The sequence below is a fragment of the Erinaceus europaeus genome, chromosome 3 (assembly GCF_950295315.1).
Source record: "Erinaceus europaeus chromosome 3, mEriEur2.1, whole genome shotgun sequence".
Classification (NCBI taxonomy): Eukaryota; Metazoa; Chordata; class Mammalia; order Eulipotyphla; family Erinaceidae; genus Erinaceus; species Erinaceus europaeus.
In genome coordinates this window covers 183,567,470-183,586,857 of record NC_080164.1, presented here as the reverse complement: position 1 = coordinate 183,586,857, position 19,388 = coordinate 183,567,470, and the positions used below count along the sequence as shown (strand labels likewise).

Here is a 19,388-nt window from a genome sequence, read left to right as displayed (position 1 = left end):
GTGTGTGCAGGTGCGCACTGCGTGTGTGTCTGTGTGTTAAGGTGTGCACTGCCTGTGTGCCTGTGTGTCTGTGTGTGCAGTTGTGCACTGCGTGTGTCTGTGTGTGCAGGTGTGCACGTGTGTGTGTGCAGGTGTGCACTGCACGTGTGTCTCTGTGTGTGCAGGTGTGCACGTGTGTGCTGTGACCTGCTGTCCCCCGGGCCAGCTGCGTTCATGACCCACAGGGGATGCTCAGTTCAACCTTGTGTCCCTGCGTGGGGTGGGGGGCAGGCATCACCCAGCCAGGTGGAGGGGTAGGGGTGGCGGTGGGGGGCTGGCTCAGGGAGACTGCGTGCCTGGAAAGGCTTGGTCAAGAAATTTCAGGAGGGTGGATGGGCAGTGGCTTCAGTGCACTTAATACTAAGAAGGGGAGTTGGGCGGTAGCACAGCGGGTTAAGCACACTTGGCGCAAAACTCAAGGACCAGCATAAGGATCCTGGTTCCAGCCCCAGGCTCCCCACCTGCAGGGGAGTCACTTCACAGGCGGTGAAGCAGGTCTGCAGGTGTCTGTCTTTCTCTCCCCCTCTCTGTCTTCCCCATCTCTCTCCATTTCTCTCTGTCCTATCCAACAACAATAATAAGTACAACAATAAAACAAGGACAACAAAAGGGAACAAATAAAAAAAAACTAAGCAGAAAGGCCCATGCAAGGATCCGGGTTCGAGCCCTGCTCCCCACCTGCAACGGGGGCGCTTCACAAGGTCTTTCCCTATCTACCCTTCCTCTCTCAATTTCTCTCTGTCCTATCCAATGAAATTAAAAATGAAAAAATATTAAATAAAAGGGAACTGGCCATGGCCGCTGGAAGCGGTGGATTATTCGACCCTGAGCCTCAGCCTTAACCCTGGAGGCAAAAAACAAACAAACAAAAACAAAAACCTAGAAGGACACGTGGTCTTTTGTCTTGGACATTGGGGGACATGGGGGACGGGACGGGCGACGCTGAGCATGAAGAGCCGCAGGCGGCGGGCTGCGGAGGGTGGCCTTGCAGAGAGAGGGACAAACCGAGGAGGGGGTGGGGGGAGACCCCGGGGTGGGGGTAGGGGTGGGGGCGGGGGCTGCTTGCACTTGTCGCTGCGGGCACCCCCCTCCAGGCTCCTGAGGCTCCCGCCCCCGCCCCCAGGTGCTGGGGACACCCCACTCGGCCTGGGTGCCCCCCACCCTGCAGCCGCTGGGGATGCCCGGCGAGGGGTGCGGGGAGGCGGGGCGGGGAGGCGCAGGGCGGCGGCAGCTGCCAGTCAGGGCTGCGCCCTCCTCCTGCTCCCCTTGCTCCTCCTGCTCCCCCTGCTCCCCCTGCCCCTCCTCCTCTCCCTCTTCCTCTCCCTCCTCCTCCGCCCTGTCGGCGAGGCGAGCGGGCAGCCGGGCTGCGGGTCCCCGTCCTCCGCGAGCTCCCGGCCCCTCGCCGCTCCCCCCTCCTCCCCTCGGGGCCTTTGTCCCTTCCCGGCGAGCGGCGGACAGTCCGGCTGGACCATGTCTTTCCAGGGCAAGAAGAGCATCCCGCACATCACCGTAAGTGGGGCGGGGGTCCCCGCGCCCTCCCCCGGCTCCTGGGGCCCGTGTGGGGGGAGGGGAGCCCGCGGGGCGGGGCGGGGCGGGGCCGCAGCGGGGCTGGGGGGGGTCCTCGCCTCCTCCTGGGCTCGCAGCCCCCCACCCCTTCCCGGGGATGTGATGGAGGATGGTGGGGGGCGGGGGCGCTCCCTCGGACCCTGGGCCGAGCCCCTGGGGGCTCTCTGGTGCCCCACCCGAGAAGGGTGAGCTGCGGACACCCCCACCCCGCGGAGGGAGCCGGAGGCGACGCCCTGCCGGAGGCCCCTCCCACGTTCTCGCCCGAGCCCCCCGAGGGGTGGGGTGGGTGGGGGTCCTGGCCGGGAAGGGTAAAAGGAGCTGGGTCTGGGGGTGGGGTGGGGTCTGCACAGCCCGCGGGCAGGGGGCTGGGTGTGGCCGCAGACAAAGGAGCCCAGGGCTGCGCGCTTTGGCTTTGTCTGGGGGGCGCCTGCCGGGGAACCCGGGGCTGTGGGCCTGGGAGGAGGGGCCTGGATCCCCCCACCCCACCCCGGAGCTGGAGGGTGAAGACCCTTGGGAGGCTTGGGCCCTGAGACCCGGGGTCTGGAATCGTGACTGGCAAAGGTCACCTGCTGGGGCCTGGGGGGTCACCTGCTGGGGCCTGGGGGGTCACCTGCTGGGGCCTGGGGGGTCACCTGCTGGGGCCTGGGGGTCACTTGCTGGGGCCTGGGGGGTCACCTGCTGAGGCCTGGGGGGTCACCTGCTGGGGCCTGGGGGGGTCACCTGCTGGGACTTGGGGGGTCACCTGCTGGGGCCTGGGGGGTCACCTGCTGGGGCCTGGGGGACTCACTTGCTGGGACTTGGGGCGTCACCTGCTGGGGCCTGGGGGACTCACCTCCTGGGGCCTGGGGGGTCACCTGCTGGGACTTGGGGTGGCACCTGCTGGGGCCTGGGGGGTCACCTGCTGGGGCCTGGGGGGTCACCTGCTGGGGCCTGGGGGGGTCACTTGCTGAGGCCTGGGGGGTCACCTGCTGGGGCCTGGGGGTTGTCACCTGCTGGGACCTGGTGGTTGTCACCTGCTGGGACCTGAAGGCACTCTCCCTGCCCAGTGTGACCCCTCGTTTTATTGTCACTCTAAGGCCTTTGCGAGGAGCTCTGAGCACAGAGCCCTCCCTCAGGCTACGGCTGGGGGTGCTGGTGAGAGAGGAAGGGAACAGAGCCCCCTCCCCAGTCTCCCCAGGAGGACGCTGCTGACCCCCTGAGCCCAGCTTCACATCTCCCCAGCTACCCTTTATACTGATGCAGGGGTGTGGCTCTGTGCCCGGCCCTCCCTCTCCTCCCTGCCCTCCCTCAAGTGCCAAGACTGGCCCTTCTCACTCTGCCTGGTTAAACATCCATGGGTGCCCTGGTTAATGGGTGCCCGGGGCTGGTCTGTGGTGTGGGCCCAAGACTTAGGGCTCCCTGATCCTGAACCCCTTGTTGGCCGTGGGGCTGTGCAGTGGCCTGAGCCTGGAGCCCCGTGTGGACCCTCCGCTGGCCTCTGGGGACCCCGCCTCCCTGTGGGACCCTCTGCCTTGCGGCTCCTCCCAGTGGGGCCAAGATTGTTGGACGGTGGGTGCCCCTAGGCGGCTGGCCAGCTTGAAGCTTCTGTCCTCTTTGGGGAGCTTGTCAGAGCCAGGACCAGGGTCCCTGCAGGGCAGGAGAGAAGTTGCTGGAAGGAAGCTTCAGCCCGGCTGCCCTGCCTCCCTGGGCCCACTGCGTGGACTGAATGATGCCATACAGAGGCGGAAGCAGTGGCTGTGTGGACGTGGGGTGGGGGGGGGGTCGTGTGGCCTTCCCAGGACTGTCCCCTTTCTCTGCTCGCCCCACCCACTGGGGGAAGTGCCTGGTATGGGCCAGCCTCTGCTGGATAAGCCGGCCACCCCAGGGGACCCCGAGGGCAGCCCCTGCAGCCCCTGGGTGTGGGTGGCCCTGGAGTGGAGGGCCCCGGGGTGTGGCCCTGGGCTCACTCTGCCCCCACCCAGCCCCTTTCTCTTCTAAGCAACCCCCCCCCCACACACACACACACACACACTCCTTGGCAGGGGTGTAGAGATGAGGGTCTTTGAGCAGGGATGGCTGGACAGAGGTGTGGACGGGGACTGCCGGGCAGGGCGGGGCAGTGGGGACAGGTTGAAATGGCTGTTTTTCTGTCTGCCCTTCCCGAGCTGGTAGACAGGCCTGGCAGCTCTGGCTCCGGGACCCAGTGAAATAAATGCTCATGGAGCCTCCCTGGTCCGCTGCTCTGTAAAGAATTAAAGTCTCAGCGAGGTTCCCTTGTGACCAGGTGGGGAACCTCTGGGGCGAGGCTCTCGCAAACAAAGGGACCGGGGCTCTGCGGTGGCCCTGCCCGGCTCAGGCACCCAGGGGAGACGCCCCCCTGGGTGGGTGGGTGGCTGGGCGCCCACGTGCCCGCACTGACCCTGAGAAGTGCTGACGTTACTGAAAGCTGGTGAGGTTGGCGGCTTAGGCTCTGCAGGTGTCTCAGCCCTGGCGCGGGGTTCTCAGAGCATTCTCTGGGCAAGGTGCTTCCCCCCAGTAGCCCCTAGAGGGGACAGAGGCTCACGCCTGTGCTGATAGGAAGAGACAGACAGACAGACAGACACTGGCCTTCTCCCAGCCAGCATGGGCTCCCTGCAATGGGGGAATGAGGCTGCTTGCTCCTGGTACCCACCACCCTACTTCCCTTTGGAGAGCTGGGGGTGGGGGGCTCCCGGGGGGTGGAGGGCAGGGCTGCAGTCCCCAGCCTGATGGGGGAGGGGTCTCTACCTGCATGGCCCACCTGCCCCTCCCTCCCTGGTGGCGGCTGAGCAGTGAGGGTGGGTTTGCAGGCATGGGGAGGGACAGAGGAGGCTGGCATTTGGTTCTGCCTGGCATTTGATTCGGGGCTCCTGGCCAGTGTTGCGGGAGGGGAGGGGCCTTCCTGGGGGATCCTCCTCCTCTCTGATCCTGGACTGTCCCTCAGGAGCAGAGCAGCCGCTGATCCCGTCCACCTGTCTAGACAGCCCTGTCTGATTCCAGGTGTCTGTGGGGGGGGATGGCTGGGGGTGGGTGTTGGAGTCCAAGGCCAAGAGGTGAGATCCCCCAGTGTGCAGCTATGCAGAGAGAAAGACAGACGTGTGACACAGAGAAACTGAAAGGGACAGGGAGATACAGAGGAAGGGAGAGAGACAGGGAGACGCCTGCAACCCCGCTTCCCCCCTGCAGGTGGGGACTGGGGGCTTGAACCCGGGTCCATGTAATGCCAGGTGCACTGTCTACCCCGCTCCCTCCCTTTTCTTTCTTGTTTGATTTTGATAAAAACAGAGGAGAGACAGCAAACCCTGCTGGGCAGGGTGCTCCCACGTGGTGCGGAGGGCTCGAACCCGGGTCCTGCAGGGTGGTAGAGCGAGTCTTCCCAGCTGAGCTATTTCCTCAGCCCAGTGAGGCACGTCTGCAGTGGGAAACATCTTTGCTCAGATCAGATGGTGTCTCAGTGAGGACGTGAAGGCGGCGCTGAGCTGGGGCGGCCCCCGTGAGGCTATGGCGGACGTGTCTCTTCTTTTATAAAAATTAATTTTTTTTGCCTCCAGGATTCTCGCTGCCGCCACCAAGCCCCAGTGATAACCCTGGAGGCGAGAGAGAGAGAGACAGAGACAGAGAGACAGAGAGAGGTATGGATGGATGGAGATGGTGGCACACTGGGTTAAGTGCACGTATTAAGAAGCACAAGGACTGTACGAGGCTCCCCACCTGCAGGGGAGTCGCTTCACGGGCGGCGAAGCAGGTCTGCAGCTGTCTGTCTTTCTCTCCTCCTCTCTGTCTTCCCTTTCTTTCTTGATTTCTCTCTGTCCTATTGGGGAAAAAAAAGACCCCCCCCCCAAAAAAAAAAAAAGAAAGAAAAAGCCACCAGAAGTGGTAGATTCATAGTGCCAGCACCGAGCCCAGCTACTGGCAGCAAAAGAGAGAGGGAGGCGGAGGGAGGGGTGTGAGAGACAGAGAAAAGAGGAGAGGAGACGGAGAGACGCCTGCAGACCTGCTTCTCTGCTTGTGAAGCGCCCACCCGGTCCTTGCGCACAGTGATGTGTGTGCGTTCAACCAGGCGCGCCGTTGCCCGGCCCCGGTGGCCGCCGCCTTGCGCACACAGCACCCGCCGACACCCCGCACGGGGCTGTGCTTTGCCGGGCCAGCTCAGCAGTGCTGGGCCCTGTCCCCAGACCCACGCTGTCTCCCCGGGGAATCTGAATTCCCAGCGACTGGCTGACCGGTGCCCAGCCAGCTGTGCCCTCCCGTCCATCCTCACCGGGGCAGTGGCCACGCATAGGCAGGGCCGAGCCTGCGTGTCAGAAGCACGGGCAGGTGACTCCTGGGGGCCCCGGGGTGGCAGGAGCTGGGTGTCCAAGGCTTGCTTGGCACAGAAGTGGGGGACCAGATGGTCAGATCTGGGTGGGGCGTGCGTAGAATCAGGAGACCCAGCAGTCGACACGGTGACTGAGGAGGACAGGCGCCGGGCAGTGGTGCACCCAGTTGAGCACAGTTATCATGCACGAGGACCCGGGTTCAAGCCCCCAGTCCCCACCTGCAGCAGGAAGCTTTACAAGCAGTGAAGCAGGGCTGCAGGTGTCTCTCTGTTCCTCCCCACATCCCTCTGAATTATTCTCTCTGTCTCTATCCGATAAATGAATGAGTAAACTAAAATGTTTTTAAAAATTAGACCGGGGCGGGGGTCGGGCGGTAGCACAACGTTAGGTTAAGCGCAGGTGGCACAAAGCACAAGGACCGACTTAAGGATCCCGGTTCGAGCCCCCGGCTCCCCACCTGCAGGGGAGTCGCTTCACAGGCGGTGAAGCAGGTCTGCAGGTGTCTGTCTTTCTCTCCCCCTCTCTGTCTTCCCCTCCTCTCTCCATTTCTCTCTGTCCTGTCCAACAACAACAATAATAATAACTACAACAACAAAAAAGGGCAACAAAAGTAAATAAAAAATAAAATATTTTTTTAAAAATAAGAGGACAGGTAGGGGAAACCTCAGAAACATTGAAGCAGGTCAGCAGGTCTCTCCCTCACTCCCCCTCTGTCCCTCACTCCCCATCCTCTCCCAATTTCTCTCTGTCCTGTCTAATAAAGAAAAAAAAATTGAGAGGATGGGGAAACCTTGAATAAACTTGAGTGAGGGGCTCATAAAAGAAAAGGTCCCCCAAGGCTTTGACGGGGAGAAGGGCCCTAGAGTGAGAAAGACCCCACGGGGGTCTGCATCCTGCTTGGAGGCACAGGGCATCCGGGGGCCTCCACCAGGCAGCTCCCTTCCTGGCCTTGGCGTCCTTGTCCTCACAGAACAGGCTGAAATAGTTCCAAGCCAGACAGCAGACACCCCGACTTTTTTCTCTTAAATTATCTTTATTTATTTATTGGATAGAGACAGTCAGAAATTGAGAGGGGGGAGTCGGGCAGTAGCGCAGCGGGTTAAGCGCAGGTGGCACAAAGCGCAGGGACCGGCATAAGGATCCCGGTTCGAGCCCCCGGCTCCCCACCTGCAGGGGAGTCGCTTCACAGGCGGTGAAGCAGGTCTGCAGGTGTCTGTCTTTCTCTCCCCCTCTCTATCTTCCCCTCCTCTCTCCATTTCTCTCTGTCCTATGCGACAACGACTACATCAATAACAACAATAATAACTACAACAAGGGTACCAAGAGGAAATAAATATTTAAAAAAAAATTGAGAGGTGAGAGAGACACCTGCAGCCCTTCTTCACCACTCGCAAAGCTTTCCTCCTGCTGGTGGGGCCCGGGGGCTGGAACCTGTATCCTTGCGCATTGTAACGTGTGTGCTCAACCAGGTGCGCCGCCACCCAGCCCCTGACGGTCTGACCTTGTTCTGTGGGTACTTGGGTGCTAGGAGTTCTGGAGCCGGAGGCCCCACTCGCCCGCTTGGCCACGCCCGCTGGTCGCCGAGCTGGGATGTGCAATCCTAAGAGTGACGTCTGCTGTTGTAATAGTAACACTCTGCGTGTTCCTGCTCCCTGAGAACCAGAGCCCGCCCCTCTGCGAGGTGTCTGCATGCTGCTGGCACAGAGCGTGTTCTCCGTGGCTTCACCATTTTCTGACTCTGGGGCTTTCGTTGTTGGCTTTGTTGCATGGCAAACCACTGCGAAGATTCAGAGATGATGATTCTCCTCCTCCTCCTCCTCCTCCTCCTCCTCCTCCTCCTTCCTCTTTTTATTTTTTATTTTTTTTGCATCCAGGGTTATCACTGGGGCTCGGTGCCTGCACCATGAATCCACTGCTCCTGGAGGCCATTTCCCCCCCTTTTGTTGCCCTTGTTGTTGTAGCCTTGTTGTGGTTATTGTTGATGATGTCATTCATTGTTGGGTAGGACAGAGAGAAATGGAGAGAGGAGGGGAAGACAGAGAGGGGGAGAGAAAGACAGACACCTGCAGACCTGCTTCACCGCCTGTGAAGCGACTCCCCTGCTGGGTGGTGACCCAGGGGCTCGCACTGGGATCCTTACTCTGGTCCTTGTGCTTTGCGCCACCTGCGCTTAACCCGCTGCGCTACCGCCCGACCCCCCCTTCCTCTTCTTAGATGGGGTGGGGGAGATAAATGGTTTACGGTGAACAGTAAGTACAGTTGTTGGTACTGAAATGGAAGAGAGAACACCCAGGCTAAGAGTCAACTGACTGACCCAGCTGCAGGGGGGAGCCCAGCCCACATGACAGACCTTGAGAAAGGCCCCTCCCCTAGTGGCGCCTTATCCCGACACATCCTGCAGGCCCTGGAGCTTCTAAGTCCTGAGACTAAACTCCCCCCAGACACAGCGATGCAGGAACAGATGCCAGACCCTGGACTGTGGGTGCAAGCGTCCCTTTAACCTTGCAGCTTGGGTGGTGACCTCTGTCTGCTGCCCCTCGGAGCTGGACTGTCCCTTTGTTCGGGGGCCAGGGTTCTATAAGATCATTAAGAGCACGGCCTCCTTCTGTGGCCTGTTCCTCCTCGTGGTCTCCATCGTCCGGCTCCGAGTCTCAAACCCGCAGCAGTACACGTGTGAAATGTCTTGGTTTTCTGCAAAGCACTCTCCCCACACCCAGGTCCTCCTCCACCATCATGCTCCTGGCCTGAGAGCCTCCCACCCCCAACTCCTCCAGAGACACCAGACTCCGTCCGTCTGGCGTCTGTTTTGTGTTTCCTTTTCTGTTCCTATTTCTCCACTCCTGCCCTTGAGTGAGAGCATCCCACTCTCCTTCTCTGCCGGTCCCTGTTCAGGGCGCCAGATGCCGGGCTGGCTTCGCGGGCGGGAGACAGACGATCAGGGACTCCTGGCTGAGCTGGGAACGCAGTTCAATCTTTATTGATGAGCGGGGATGCAGTGCAGTCAATCTAATCTCTCTTCATTAGAAAATCCTGCCCTTTATATCTCCTGAGACAGAAGTGTCAGGTCGGGAAGAGGATGCACGTAGGATACGGGGTGGGGAGAAGGAAAAAGCGCATGAACCAGTGGGGCTTAAACGGTGGAAAACAGGGTGTGACCAGGAGAGGGGGCGGAGTGGAAAAGGAGCTCGAACCAGTGGGGATTAAACCAGTGCGGGTCTCAGACAAAACAATGATTATGTAAACAGACCACAGCGTTAATCAATGCAGGGGCACTTAACGTGATGATCAAAAACAGAAGGAGTCTTAGAAGCAGAATTAGAAGCAGACCAACACTTCTCCTTCTGGTTGATGTCACTGCAAGCTCCATCCAAGAAGGGGCGGAGAAGGTGAACTCATCATTTTAACTGGTCGAGTAATATTCCGCCACATTGTGTGTGTGGACCACAGAGAACCCCCACGTGTCGGAGCCACGCCGTCGAGGCCCTCGGGCAGTGGGAACCCTGCTCTGGCCAGTGCTGGACGGGGGCTCCTCCTCATAGCTCGAGGCAGCCAGACAGTAGCCGCTGTGGCTGGTACTGACATAGCAAAGCCCGTCCGGGCGGAGAGGGGCCGGGCGGGGGCCGGGGGCCCAGACTGCACCAGGGGCGGAGACGGCAGTGCCCGCTACTCCGGCGTGTCTGGCTCTGCCACGTGCCCGGGCGCTGGGGTGGTCTTAGGGCACGAGACGCGCCTTCTGCGGAGGACGTTTCGCTGAGTTCAGACCAGGGTGGGGGCCGCACGCACACTGACGGGGAGACCTCCGGGGGCGGGGGCTGCAGCCTCACTCGCAGGGAGGTGCCGGTAGGGTTTGGGCTTTTCCTCCCTGCCTTTCTCCCTTCCTCCCTCCCTTTCTTTTTCATTTCACCACTCCCATCATCAGAGACCTGTGCCCCCACCCCACCCCGTGGATAACCACTATAGTTCTCCCACAGTCTTGAAAATAGGTCGACATTTTTTCATATAGTGCTATGGGGAAGGAGCCACACAAAGTCCAGGGTTCGAGCCCCCAGCTTCCCACCTGCAGGAGGAGAGTTTCACAAGCGGCGAAGCAGGTCTGCAGGTGTCTTTGTCTCCTCTCAGTGTCTCTTTGCCCTCCTCCTCCTCTTTCTCCTCCTCCTCTTTCTCCTTCTTGAAGTTATGGGACTTGAAACAACCTACCCCCCCCCCCCACATATTGAATTCCTCCTGATGTATAAGATTACAAATGAACACGAGTACAGCTTCATACTGTCCCCACACCAAAGGTCTGTGTCCACCCCACTCCCCCTATGGTGGACCTGAACCCCCACTGCCCCTGTCTTTTAAAAAATTATTTCAAAGTTTTTCTTTCTCTTTATTGGGGGGGGATTAATGGTTTACAGTCGACAGTAAACACAGCAGTTGGCACGAGCACAACATGTCCCAGTTTTCCACAGGACACTCTAACCCCCACGAGGTCCTCCTCTGCCATCCTGTCCCAGGACCCGAGCCCCCACCCCCCACCCCAGAGCCCTTTCCTTCGGTGCAACACACCAACTCCACGTTCTGCTTAGTGCTTCTCCTTCCGTTCTGATTTCTCCACTCCTATCTACGAGCGAGATCATTTCATCTTCATCCTTCTCTTTCTGGCTGATCTCACGTCACACGAATCCTTCCAGCTCCATCCAAGATGAGGGTAAGAAGGTCAGTTCATCCTTCTTCACAGCTGAGTAGTATTCCATTGTGTATCTCTAGACCACAACTTTCTCAGCCACTCGTCTGTTGTTGGACACCTGGGTTGCTTCCAGGTTTTGACCGTCACACATGCAGTCTCTTAGGGACCCTGCTTCTTATTCCAGGGACGGAATAACAAAACGCTGGAGCTGAAAACTGCCTTAGCTGTCACGGCCATGGCCCTGGGTCGCCCAGTGTTGAAGCAATGGCTGCTGGGAGCAAGATTGGGTTGGGTTCTGTGGCCGCCCAGAGACGGTCATAGTCCCGGCTGGAGCGTCTGAGGTGGTGGGGCTCAGCCGGGCTTCCCTTGGGGTTGGGTGTAGGCCTAGGCTGGACCCTTCAGCTCCCTTCCGGGGCTTGTGTTGTTTTCAGTGGAGAAACAGCAGCAGAAACCCACCTGCCCCTCAGAGCCTCCTAGGAGCCTCCCACAGGCAGCCGCTTCCTCTCCGGCTCTGTTGTCCCAGGCGAGTGGGGGGTGGTGCAGACCGGTGGGTGGGGCTGGGGTCAGGGAAGGAGGGCAGGCAGAGCCGAGGGGCAGACACTTCGTCTGTCAGAGGGTCTGCGGCCTGGCTCCCCACCTGGGACAAATACCTTCCCGGCCCATCTTGGGGAGCTGCTTGGTGCAATCTGGACACAGGTGCTTGGGTGGGATGATTTCTTTATTTCTTATGCTTTTATTTATTTATTTACTTATTTATTATGTAGTATGTGTAACTGCACTAAGAATCCTCTGCTTCAGGCAGCCGTGTTTCTCCTTTTTATTTAACTTACTTACATTTATTTCATTATCTTTATTTATTTATTTATTGGATAGAGACAACCAGAAATTGAGAGGGAAGAGGGAGACAGAGAGGGAGAGAGACAGAGAAACTCCTGCAGCCCTGTCCCACCACTCACAGAGCTTTTCCCCTGCAGGTGGGGACCTGGGGCTTGAACCTGGGTCCTTGCTCACGGTCATGTGTGCGCTCAGCCCGGTGCGCCACCACCCGGCCCTTATTTATTTTTCGTTCTGTTTGTATTTGATGGGACAGAAAGAAATTGAGGGGGGGAGGAGATAGAGAGGGTGAGAGACACCTACAACACTTTCACCACTGATTAAGCTTCCTCCCCTGCAGGTGGGGAGCGGGGGCTCGAACCCACATCCTCGTACCTGGTAATAGCTGTGTAATAGCCATGCTCAACTGGTGCCCCACTGCCTGGCCCCTGGAATGAGAGTTTCATTCATTTTTACTTATGATTAATACTGGGTCACCACCAGGGCTCTGTGTCCCCACCCTCCCACCTGCCACAGAGTTCTCACAAGTCTGCTTCTATTTTCTCCTCCTCCCTCTCCCTCTCCCTTCTTTCCCAAGTTCCTGTGTATCAGCTCTCTAGATTCCACTTATGAGTGAGACCATGTGGTACTTAACCTTTTATCTCTTCCTTCACTAAATGTCATCACCTCCAGTTTTCATCCATTTTGTCCCAAAGGACGCAATATTGTCTTTTTGATGGCAGAGTAGTATTCCATGGAATGAATATATATATATATCCTATAACTTTCTATAACTTCCTTTCTTTCTCTTTTTTCCCCTTTATCGGGGGATTAATGGCTTACAGTCAACAGTAAAATACAGTTGTTGGTACATTGCCCAGTTTCCAACCTAACACTCCGACCCCCTGTAGGTCGTCCTCCGCCGCCATGTTCCAGGACCTGAACACCCCACCCCCGCCCAGAGTCCTTTACTTCGGAGCAATAAATGGGCCGGCCGTCTGTGGATGGCCACTTAGGCTGCGTCCACTCCTCTGCTGTTGTGAATGCTGCAGCTGTGAACACGGGTCCCTTCTCACGTGGGTTCAGTGCCCACGGAGTAAACGCCCGGGAATGGGGCTGCTCCGTTTTGTCTGTTGAAGGACTCTGCACACAGTCTCCACGGGGCCGGCCCCCGTCTGCATTCCCACCGGCAGTGGGGGCAGAGTCTTGACTCCACAGCCTGTCACTTCTGGCCTGGCAGCCATTCTTAGCAGCGCCCAGGAGGTGTGCCTGCTCAGGGCGGCCTGTCTCCTGGCCGGGTGAAGCTCCCACTTCTCAGCGGCAGGGTTGGCACCTGTCAAAACTCGCTGTGACATTTGCTTTGACTTGAGGGGAAGCCTTCCCTCCCACACGCACAGGCTGGCAGCCTCGCACGCCAGGAGCTTCCTGGGCTCTGGGGAGACGCTGGGGGGGAGGTCTTCACCTCCCTACGTTTTCCTATTTTTCCTATTTTTCCCTTTCTCACTGGGCAGTCAGAATTGGGGTTCACCCGACACGGCTTTCTCAGTATGATGCTCACACCAGGAGATCCGCATCTTTTGTTAAACATTTTATCTATTTATTTTGCCTCCAGGCTCCTCGCTGGGGCTAGGTGCCAGCACTAGGAATCTCCTGCTCCCGGAGGCCTTTTTTTCCCCCCATTTTATTGGATAGGACAGAGAGAAATTAAGAGGGGAGGGAAGATAAGAGAGGGAGAGAGAGACAGAGAGACACCTGCAGCCCTGCAGCCCTGCTTGGGAAGCTTCTCCCCTGCAGGTGGGGAGTGGGGTTTGAACCCAGGTCGTTGTGCTCTGGAATGTGTGCACTCAACCAGGTGTGCCACCACCTGGAACTATCCCCTTTTTTTCTTTGGCCCTCATCCATTTGTCGAGCCTGGAATCCAGTCTCTAGACTGAACTAGAGGAGAAGCTTTTTTTTTTCCTCCAGGGTTATTGCTGGGGCTTGGTGCCTGCACCACAAATCTACTGTTCCTGGAGGCTATTTTCTCCCCCTTTTTGTTGCCCTTAATTTTTTTTATCGTCGCTGTAGTTATTATTGTTATGGTTATTGAAGTCGTCGTTGTTGGACAGGACAGAGAGAAATGGAGAGAGGTGGTGAAGACAGAGAGGGGGAGAGAAAGACAGACACCTGCAGACCTGCTTCACCGCCTGGGAAGCGACTCCCCTGCAGGTGGGGATTGAGGTCTTGAACCCGGGTCCTTGTGCTTGGTGTTACGCCCTGCCTGAGGATGCATGTCTGCTGAGAGTGTAGCACTAAGCTGAAGCACCTGCAGCCTGTCTGTGCAGTGACCCCGGGGGTCTTGTGAGGAGGAAGCCGGGCACAGGGCTGCCTGGGCTGGGGGGCAGGGGCTTCCCGGGGAACCAGACTCTCCCCAGTCCTGCTGCCTTTCAGAACCACGGACAGCACTCCGCCCTTGCCTGCCGCCTGGGAGTCCCAGGATGAGAGCTCCACCCTTACTCCACTCATTGTGCTGGAATATTTCTCCTCCCCTCTCCCTTCTCCCTTCCCCCCTTCCCTCCCTCTCCCTCCTCCTCCCTCTGCCTCTCCCTCCCCCTCTCTCTTTCCCCCTCATTCTCTCTCTTCCTTTCTCCTCCCCTCCTCTTTCCTGTTTCATGAGCTCACACCACAGAGACCCGGCGCCATGGCAACTGACTCTGGACTAACATCTCTGGGTTGTTTGCCAAGCTGCAAGATGGCTGAGCGAGTGATTTGGGTGGTAAAGGCTGGTTCCGTGAGAAAGAACATCTCTTTTAAAAGCGCTTTATCGGGGAGGTGGGCGCGAGTGGCGGCACACCCACACCGGGTGAGCGCACAGCACGTTACCATGCGTGAGGACCCGGGTTCGAGCTCCCGCTCCCCACCTGCGTCGGGGGGGGGGGGAGCTTCACAAGTGGTGAAGCAGGGCTGTGGGTGTCTGTCTGTCTCTCTCCCTCTCTCCCTCCCCCTCCCCTCTTGATCTCTCTCTGTTCTGTCAAATAGAATAGAAAGAAAAGCAAGTAAACAAAACAGTTTATTTGAGAGTCAGGCAGCGGGTTAAACTCAGGGGGCGCAGAGCTCTAGGGCCGGCAAAGGATCCCGGTTCGAGCCCCTGGCTCCTCACCTGCAGGGGAGGCACTTCACAGATGGTGAAGCAGGCAGTGCACCCGGTTAAGTGCACATAGTTCTGTCTGTGAGACTATGTGCAAGGCCCCGGGTTCAAGTCCTTGGTCCCTACCTGCAGGAGGGTTGCTTCACGAGTGGTGAAGCAGGTCTGCAGGAGTCTGCCTCTCTCCCTCTCTGTCACTCCTTCTCGTTCAGTTTATCTCTGTCCTATCAGTTGAAAAGGAAAAAGGAAAAAAAAAAATCACCAGGAGTGGTGGATTTGTAGTGCTGGCATTGAGCCCCAGCAATGGAAGGAAAGGAAGGAAGGAAGGAAGGAAGGAAGGAAGGAAGGAAGGAAGGAAGGAGAAAGGAAGAGCCACATCCCTTGGTGGTCCCGGATGTTCACACTGGCTCCCTGCCTGCTCCCTCCGCTCTGTCCTGCCTGGCCTTTCCCTGCAAGACCGAGCTTACTTTACGCCTCTTTCTGGACCCGAGCCAGCCTGGCCAGCCTGAACCCCCTAGAAAGTCGGCAGCTCCCTTTGCATTGTCTCCATGATGGGGACCCCGCCTGTCTCCTCTCCCAACCCCACTTCCTCCTGGGCTGGTGAATTCCTGCTTCTTTCTTTGTAATTTTTTGTTAGCGATTAATAATGATGAGCAAGACTGTAAAATTACGGGGCTCAGTTCCACACAGCTTCCACCACCAGAGTTGCGTGTCCCCTCCCCTCCACTGGAAGCTTCCCTGTTGCTTATCCCACTGGGAACCCCGACCCAAATTTGGACCCAAATTCTTGTTTTTTATTGTTGTTGTAGTTGTTGTTGTTATTGATGTCATCGCTGTTGTTGGATAGGACAGAGAGAAATGGAGAGAGGAAGGGAAGACAGAGAGGGGGAGAGAAAGACAGACACCTGCAGACCTGCTTCACCGCCTGGGAAGCGACTCCCCTGCAGGTGGGGAGCCGGGGGCTCGAACCGGGATCCTTACGCCGGTCCTTGCGCTTTGCACCGCCTGTGCTTAACCCAGTGTGCTACCACCGGGCTCCCTGGACCCAAATTCTCTATGGGGAGCAGAAGGTGGGAGGTCTGGCTTCTGTCCTTGCTTCTCCACTGGACATGGGTGTTGGCAGGTGGATCCACACCCCCAGCCTGTGTCTGTCTGTCCCTGGTGGGGCAGGGCTCCGGGGAGGGGGGGCTCCTGGCAGTAAAATATAAAGCAGGACAAATATGACCTTCACCGTGAGCTCAGACTGACAGAGCTCAGATGTCACACAGGCTCCTTTGCGGAATCAAGACGGGCCTGGGACAGGTTGATGGGGTTTACAGTTAATGATATTAATAGACTTTCCTCACATTTGGGAGCTACTCTCTGCCCTAATCCAGCTTTCTAGTCCTCGTCTCGGCGCTGACACCATCTTCCCAGACAGTAGTTTTAGCCCACCTGTGTGTTAGCTGTCAGGCTCAGGAATTACTACAGTCTGGGCCTCTTGGAAGAAACCTCAAGTAAACTTCCTAGCTCCTTTCCGCACCAAGATCCCTCATTTCATCATCTGTATTCCTGCCTGCTCGATTCTTCACCATCTCTGAGACCAAGCTACCTCTCAGGCTCCTGGTGGCTCTTGGGGGTGGAGCCTGGTCCTGAACTCAGCATCTGGGCAGCCAGCTAGCCAGCCAGCGTCTGAGTGGTGCTGGTGGGTATGTGAGGGGCGGTCACAGCTTCTGAAAGAGGAAAAGGCAAGGGGGGAGATGTCAGAACGCTGAAGGCAGACCTCGCAGAAGAGTTGTTTCCTTCCTAGTGTTTTCACTCTCCCAGTGTGTACAGATGGAGCCTATTGTATGTGAGCATGCCTTCAGGGAGCCCTGTTGCAGAGATGACCCAGTTTCTGCAGCAAAGGAGTGACTGGTGATGTGGGAAAGAGAAGGGGGCTGGGGGGGGGGGCAGACTCAGCTGCCTGGAGCTGAGAGCCAAGTGCAGGGAGGGAGGGTGGAAGGGGTGGTCCCTCCCTCCAACCCGCTGGCTCTGAGAGGACATTTGGGTGACAGCCCCACAGAGCCACATGTGACCTGCTTGCTCACTGATCTGGACAAGATTCCTGTAATCGGGTTGGCAGGCCAAATAGATTTGGGTGTCTGTTCATTTTAACATCCCTGCAATTCCTCTCCTGGGGACAGAGCCTAAGGAAGCCAACACACCCACCCAGAAAGATCTGTGGACACCTGTGTTCCCAGCAGCACCATTTGTAATAGTCAGAACCTGGAATCGACTCAGGTGTCCACCAACAGATGAGTGGCTGGGCGAGTGGTGGTCTAGACACACAGTGGGAAAGTATTCATGCGAAGATGGGATGCTCTCACTCAGGGATGGAAGTCGAAAAACAAGACCAGAAGGGAAAACACAGCAGGATTTGGACTGGAGTTGGTGTCTCGCACCAAAGTCAGAGACTCTGGGGTGCGGGAAGGGTTCAGGCCCTGGAACAGGATGGCGGAGGAGGACCTAGTGGGGGTTAGTGTGTGACGTGAAAAACTAGGAAACGTTACCCATGTACCGACGACTGTATTTACTGTCGACTGCAGACCATTTTCCCCCCAGTAAAGGAAAAAAATCTGCAGATGGAGGAGAATGGACGGTGGCGCAGTGGGTTAAGCGCAGGTGGTGCAAAGCGCAAGGGACCGGCGTAAGGATCCCGGTTCGAGCCCCCGGCTCCCCACCTGCAGGGGAGTCGCTTCCCAGGCGGCGAAGCAGGTCTGCAGGTGTCTGTCTTTCTCTCCCCCTCTCTGTCTTCCCCTCCTCTCTCCATTTCTCTCTGTGCTGTCCAACAGCAGTGACAGCAGTAACAACAACAATAATAATAACTACAACAATAAACAACAAGGGCAACAAAAGGGAAAAAATAGCCTCCAGGACCAGTGGATTCGTAGTGCAGGCCCAAGCCCCGTTGATAACCCTGGAGGCAAAAAAAAAAAAAAAAAATCTGCAGGTGGAGGTAAACACGGATTATTTATTAGGGTCTGATGTGGTTTCGGGGAGTCTGATTATAGACACTTCCACAAAAGGATTTTTTTAAAGACTTATTTATTTATTTATTTCCTTTTTGTCGCCCTTGTTGTTTCCATTGTTGTTGTAGTTATTGTAGTTGATGAGGTTGTCGTCGTTGTTGTTGGCTAGGACAGAGAGACATGGAGAGAGGAGGGGAAGACAGAGAGGGGGAGAGAAAGACAGACGCCTGCAGACCTGCTTCACCGCCTGGGAAGCGACTCCCCTGCAGGTGGGGAGCCGGGGGCTGGAACCAGGATCCTTATGCCGGTCCTTGCGCTTTGTGCCACCTACGCTTAACCCGCTGCGCTACCGCCCGGCTCCCCACAAAAGTTTTTTTTTTGGGGGGTAGAGTCATTGACAGAAGCTGGGTGCTGTGTAGGAGGGGGCTCTCGTTCCTTCCTTCACGTCTGAAAATAAGCGAGGGGGCGTGAGCTAGCTCACCTGGGAAGGCACAGGTGTGCCCATGTGAGAGACTCCTGTTCGAGTCCTGAGTAAGCCCTGTGGGAGTGCCCTTGTGCTGTTGGGAAAGTCACGACACGTTTTTGCGAGAAGAAACAGAAATACATCTTAACTTCTCCAACAGCCCAGCCCAGCGCTGGGGGACACTTCGGTGCTGTGGTAGCTTCCCTCTCTGTGTCTGTCTGTCTGTCTGGATCTTTTAAAAACAGGTTTATTTATTTGCTACCAGTGAGAGAAGGAGAGGAGATTAGAGTACTGCCCAGCTCTGGTGTCAAGGGCGATCGCGCCTGGGCCGTGGGGGCCTTGAGTGTGCCCTTGGTTCCACACGCTGAATTTAAATATTTGAGTGATTTTTATATCAGAACAGCTTCATCTTTTTCCCTTTTAATATTTTATTAATGTTTTGGATAGATTTAGTTATTTGTTATTGTCTAGATACAGAGAGATTGAAATGGGAGAGGGAGATAGAGAGGGAGAGAGACAGAGAGACACCTGCAGCCCTGCTCCACCATTCCTGAAGCTTCCCCCTGCAGGTGGAGAGCAGGAGCTTGAACCTGGGTCCTTGTGCCCTGTAACACGTGCACTTACCCAGGTGCACCACTGCCTGCCCCACCTCTTTTAAAAATATTTAATCTAATTTTTTTATTATGCTTATGTATTTAACTTTTAAAATATTTATTCCCTTTTGTTGCCCTTGTTTTATTTTTATTGTTATTGTTGTTATTGATGTCGTCGTTGTTGGGTAGGACAGAGAGACATGGAGAGAGGAGGGGAAGACAGAGAGAGGGAGAGAAAGACAGACACCTGCAGACCTGCTTCACCGCCTGTGAAGCGACTCCCCTGCAGATGGGAAGCCGGGGGCTCGAACCGGGATCCTTACGCCGGTCCTTATGCTTTGAGCCACGTGCGCTTAACCGGCTGCGCTATTATGTTTATTTTTAGAGACAAATCTAGAGGGAAAGGGGTGACAGTGAGGGAGAGAGATCTGCAGGTCCCCCCTGCAGGTGGGAGCAGGGCTCGAACCCCCAGGTTCTTGCACCGGCAACAAGTGTGCTCAGCGAGGGGCACACCCACCTGGCCCCACACCCACCTTTTTTTTTTCCTTTTCTTTTTTTGCCTCCAGTATCTATCGCTGGGGCTCAGTGTCTACAGGACGAACCCATCCCTCCCACGGCCATTTTTCTGTTCTCTTTCTCCTCCCCCCCTTTTCCTTGTATTTGATTGGACGGGGGGAAATGGGGAGGGAAGGAGGAGGTAGAGAGGGAGCGAGCCAGAGAGACCCTGCAGCCCTGCTCCGCCACTCATGAAGCTTCCCCCCTACAGGTGGGCACCGGGGCTTGAACCCGGGTCCTTGAGCTTGGTGACATGC

At 57.0% G+C, this 19,388-nt stretch overlaps 1 protein-coding gene across 1 annotated transcript in view; it reads left to right on the top strand.

The window, feature by feature from the left end:
* The first annotated feature begins 1,429 nt into the window (after nucleotides 1-1,429).
* The window catches only part of CRMP1 (collapsin response mediator protein 1), a 46,636-nt gene continuing 28,677 nt past the window's right edge, over nucleotides 1,430-19,388 (top strand). The window contains exon 1 of the mRNA XM_007538416.3: nucleotides 1,430-1,548. Coding sequence (XP_007538478.2) covers nucleotides 1,510-1,548 — 39 coding nt within the window. The 5' untranslated portion in view covers nucleotides 1,430-1,509. The remainder of the gene's footprint in view (nucleotides 1,549-19,388) is intronic.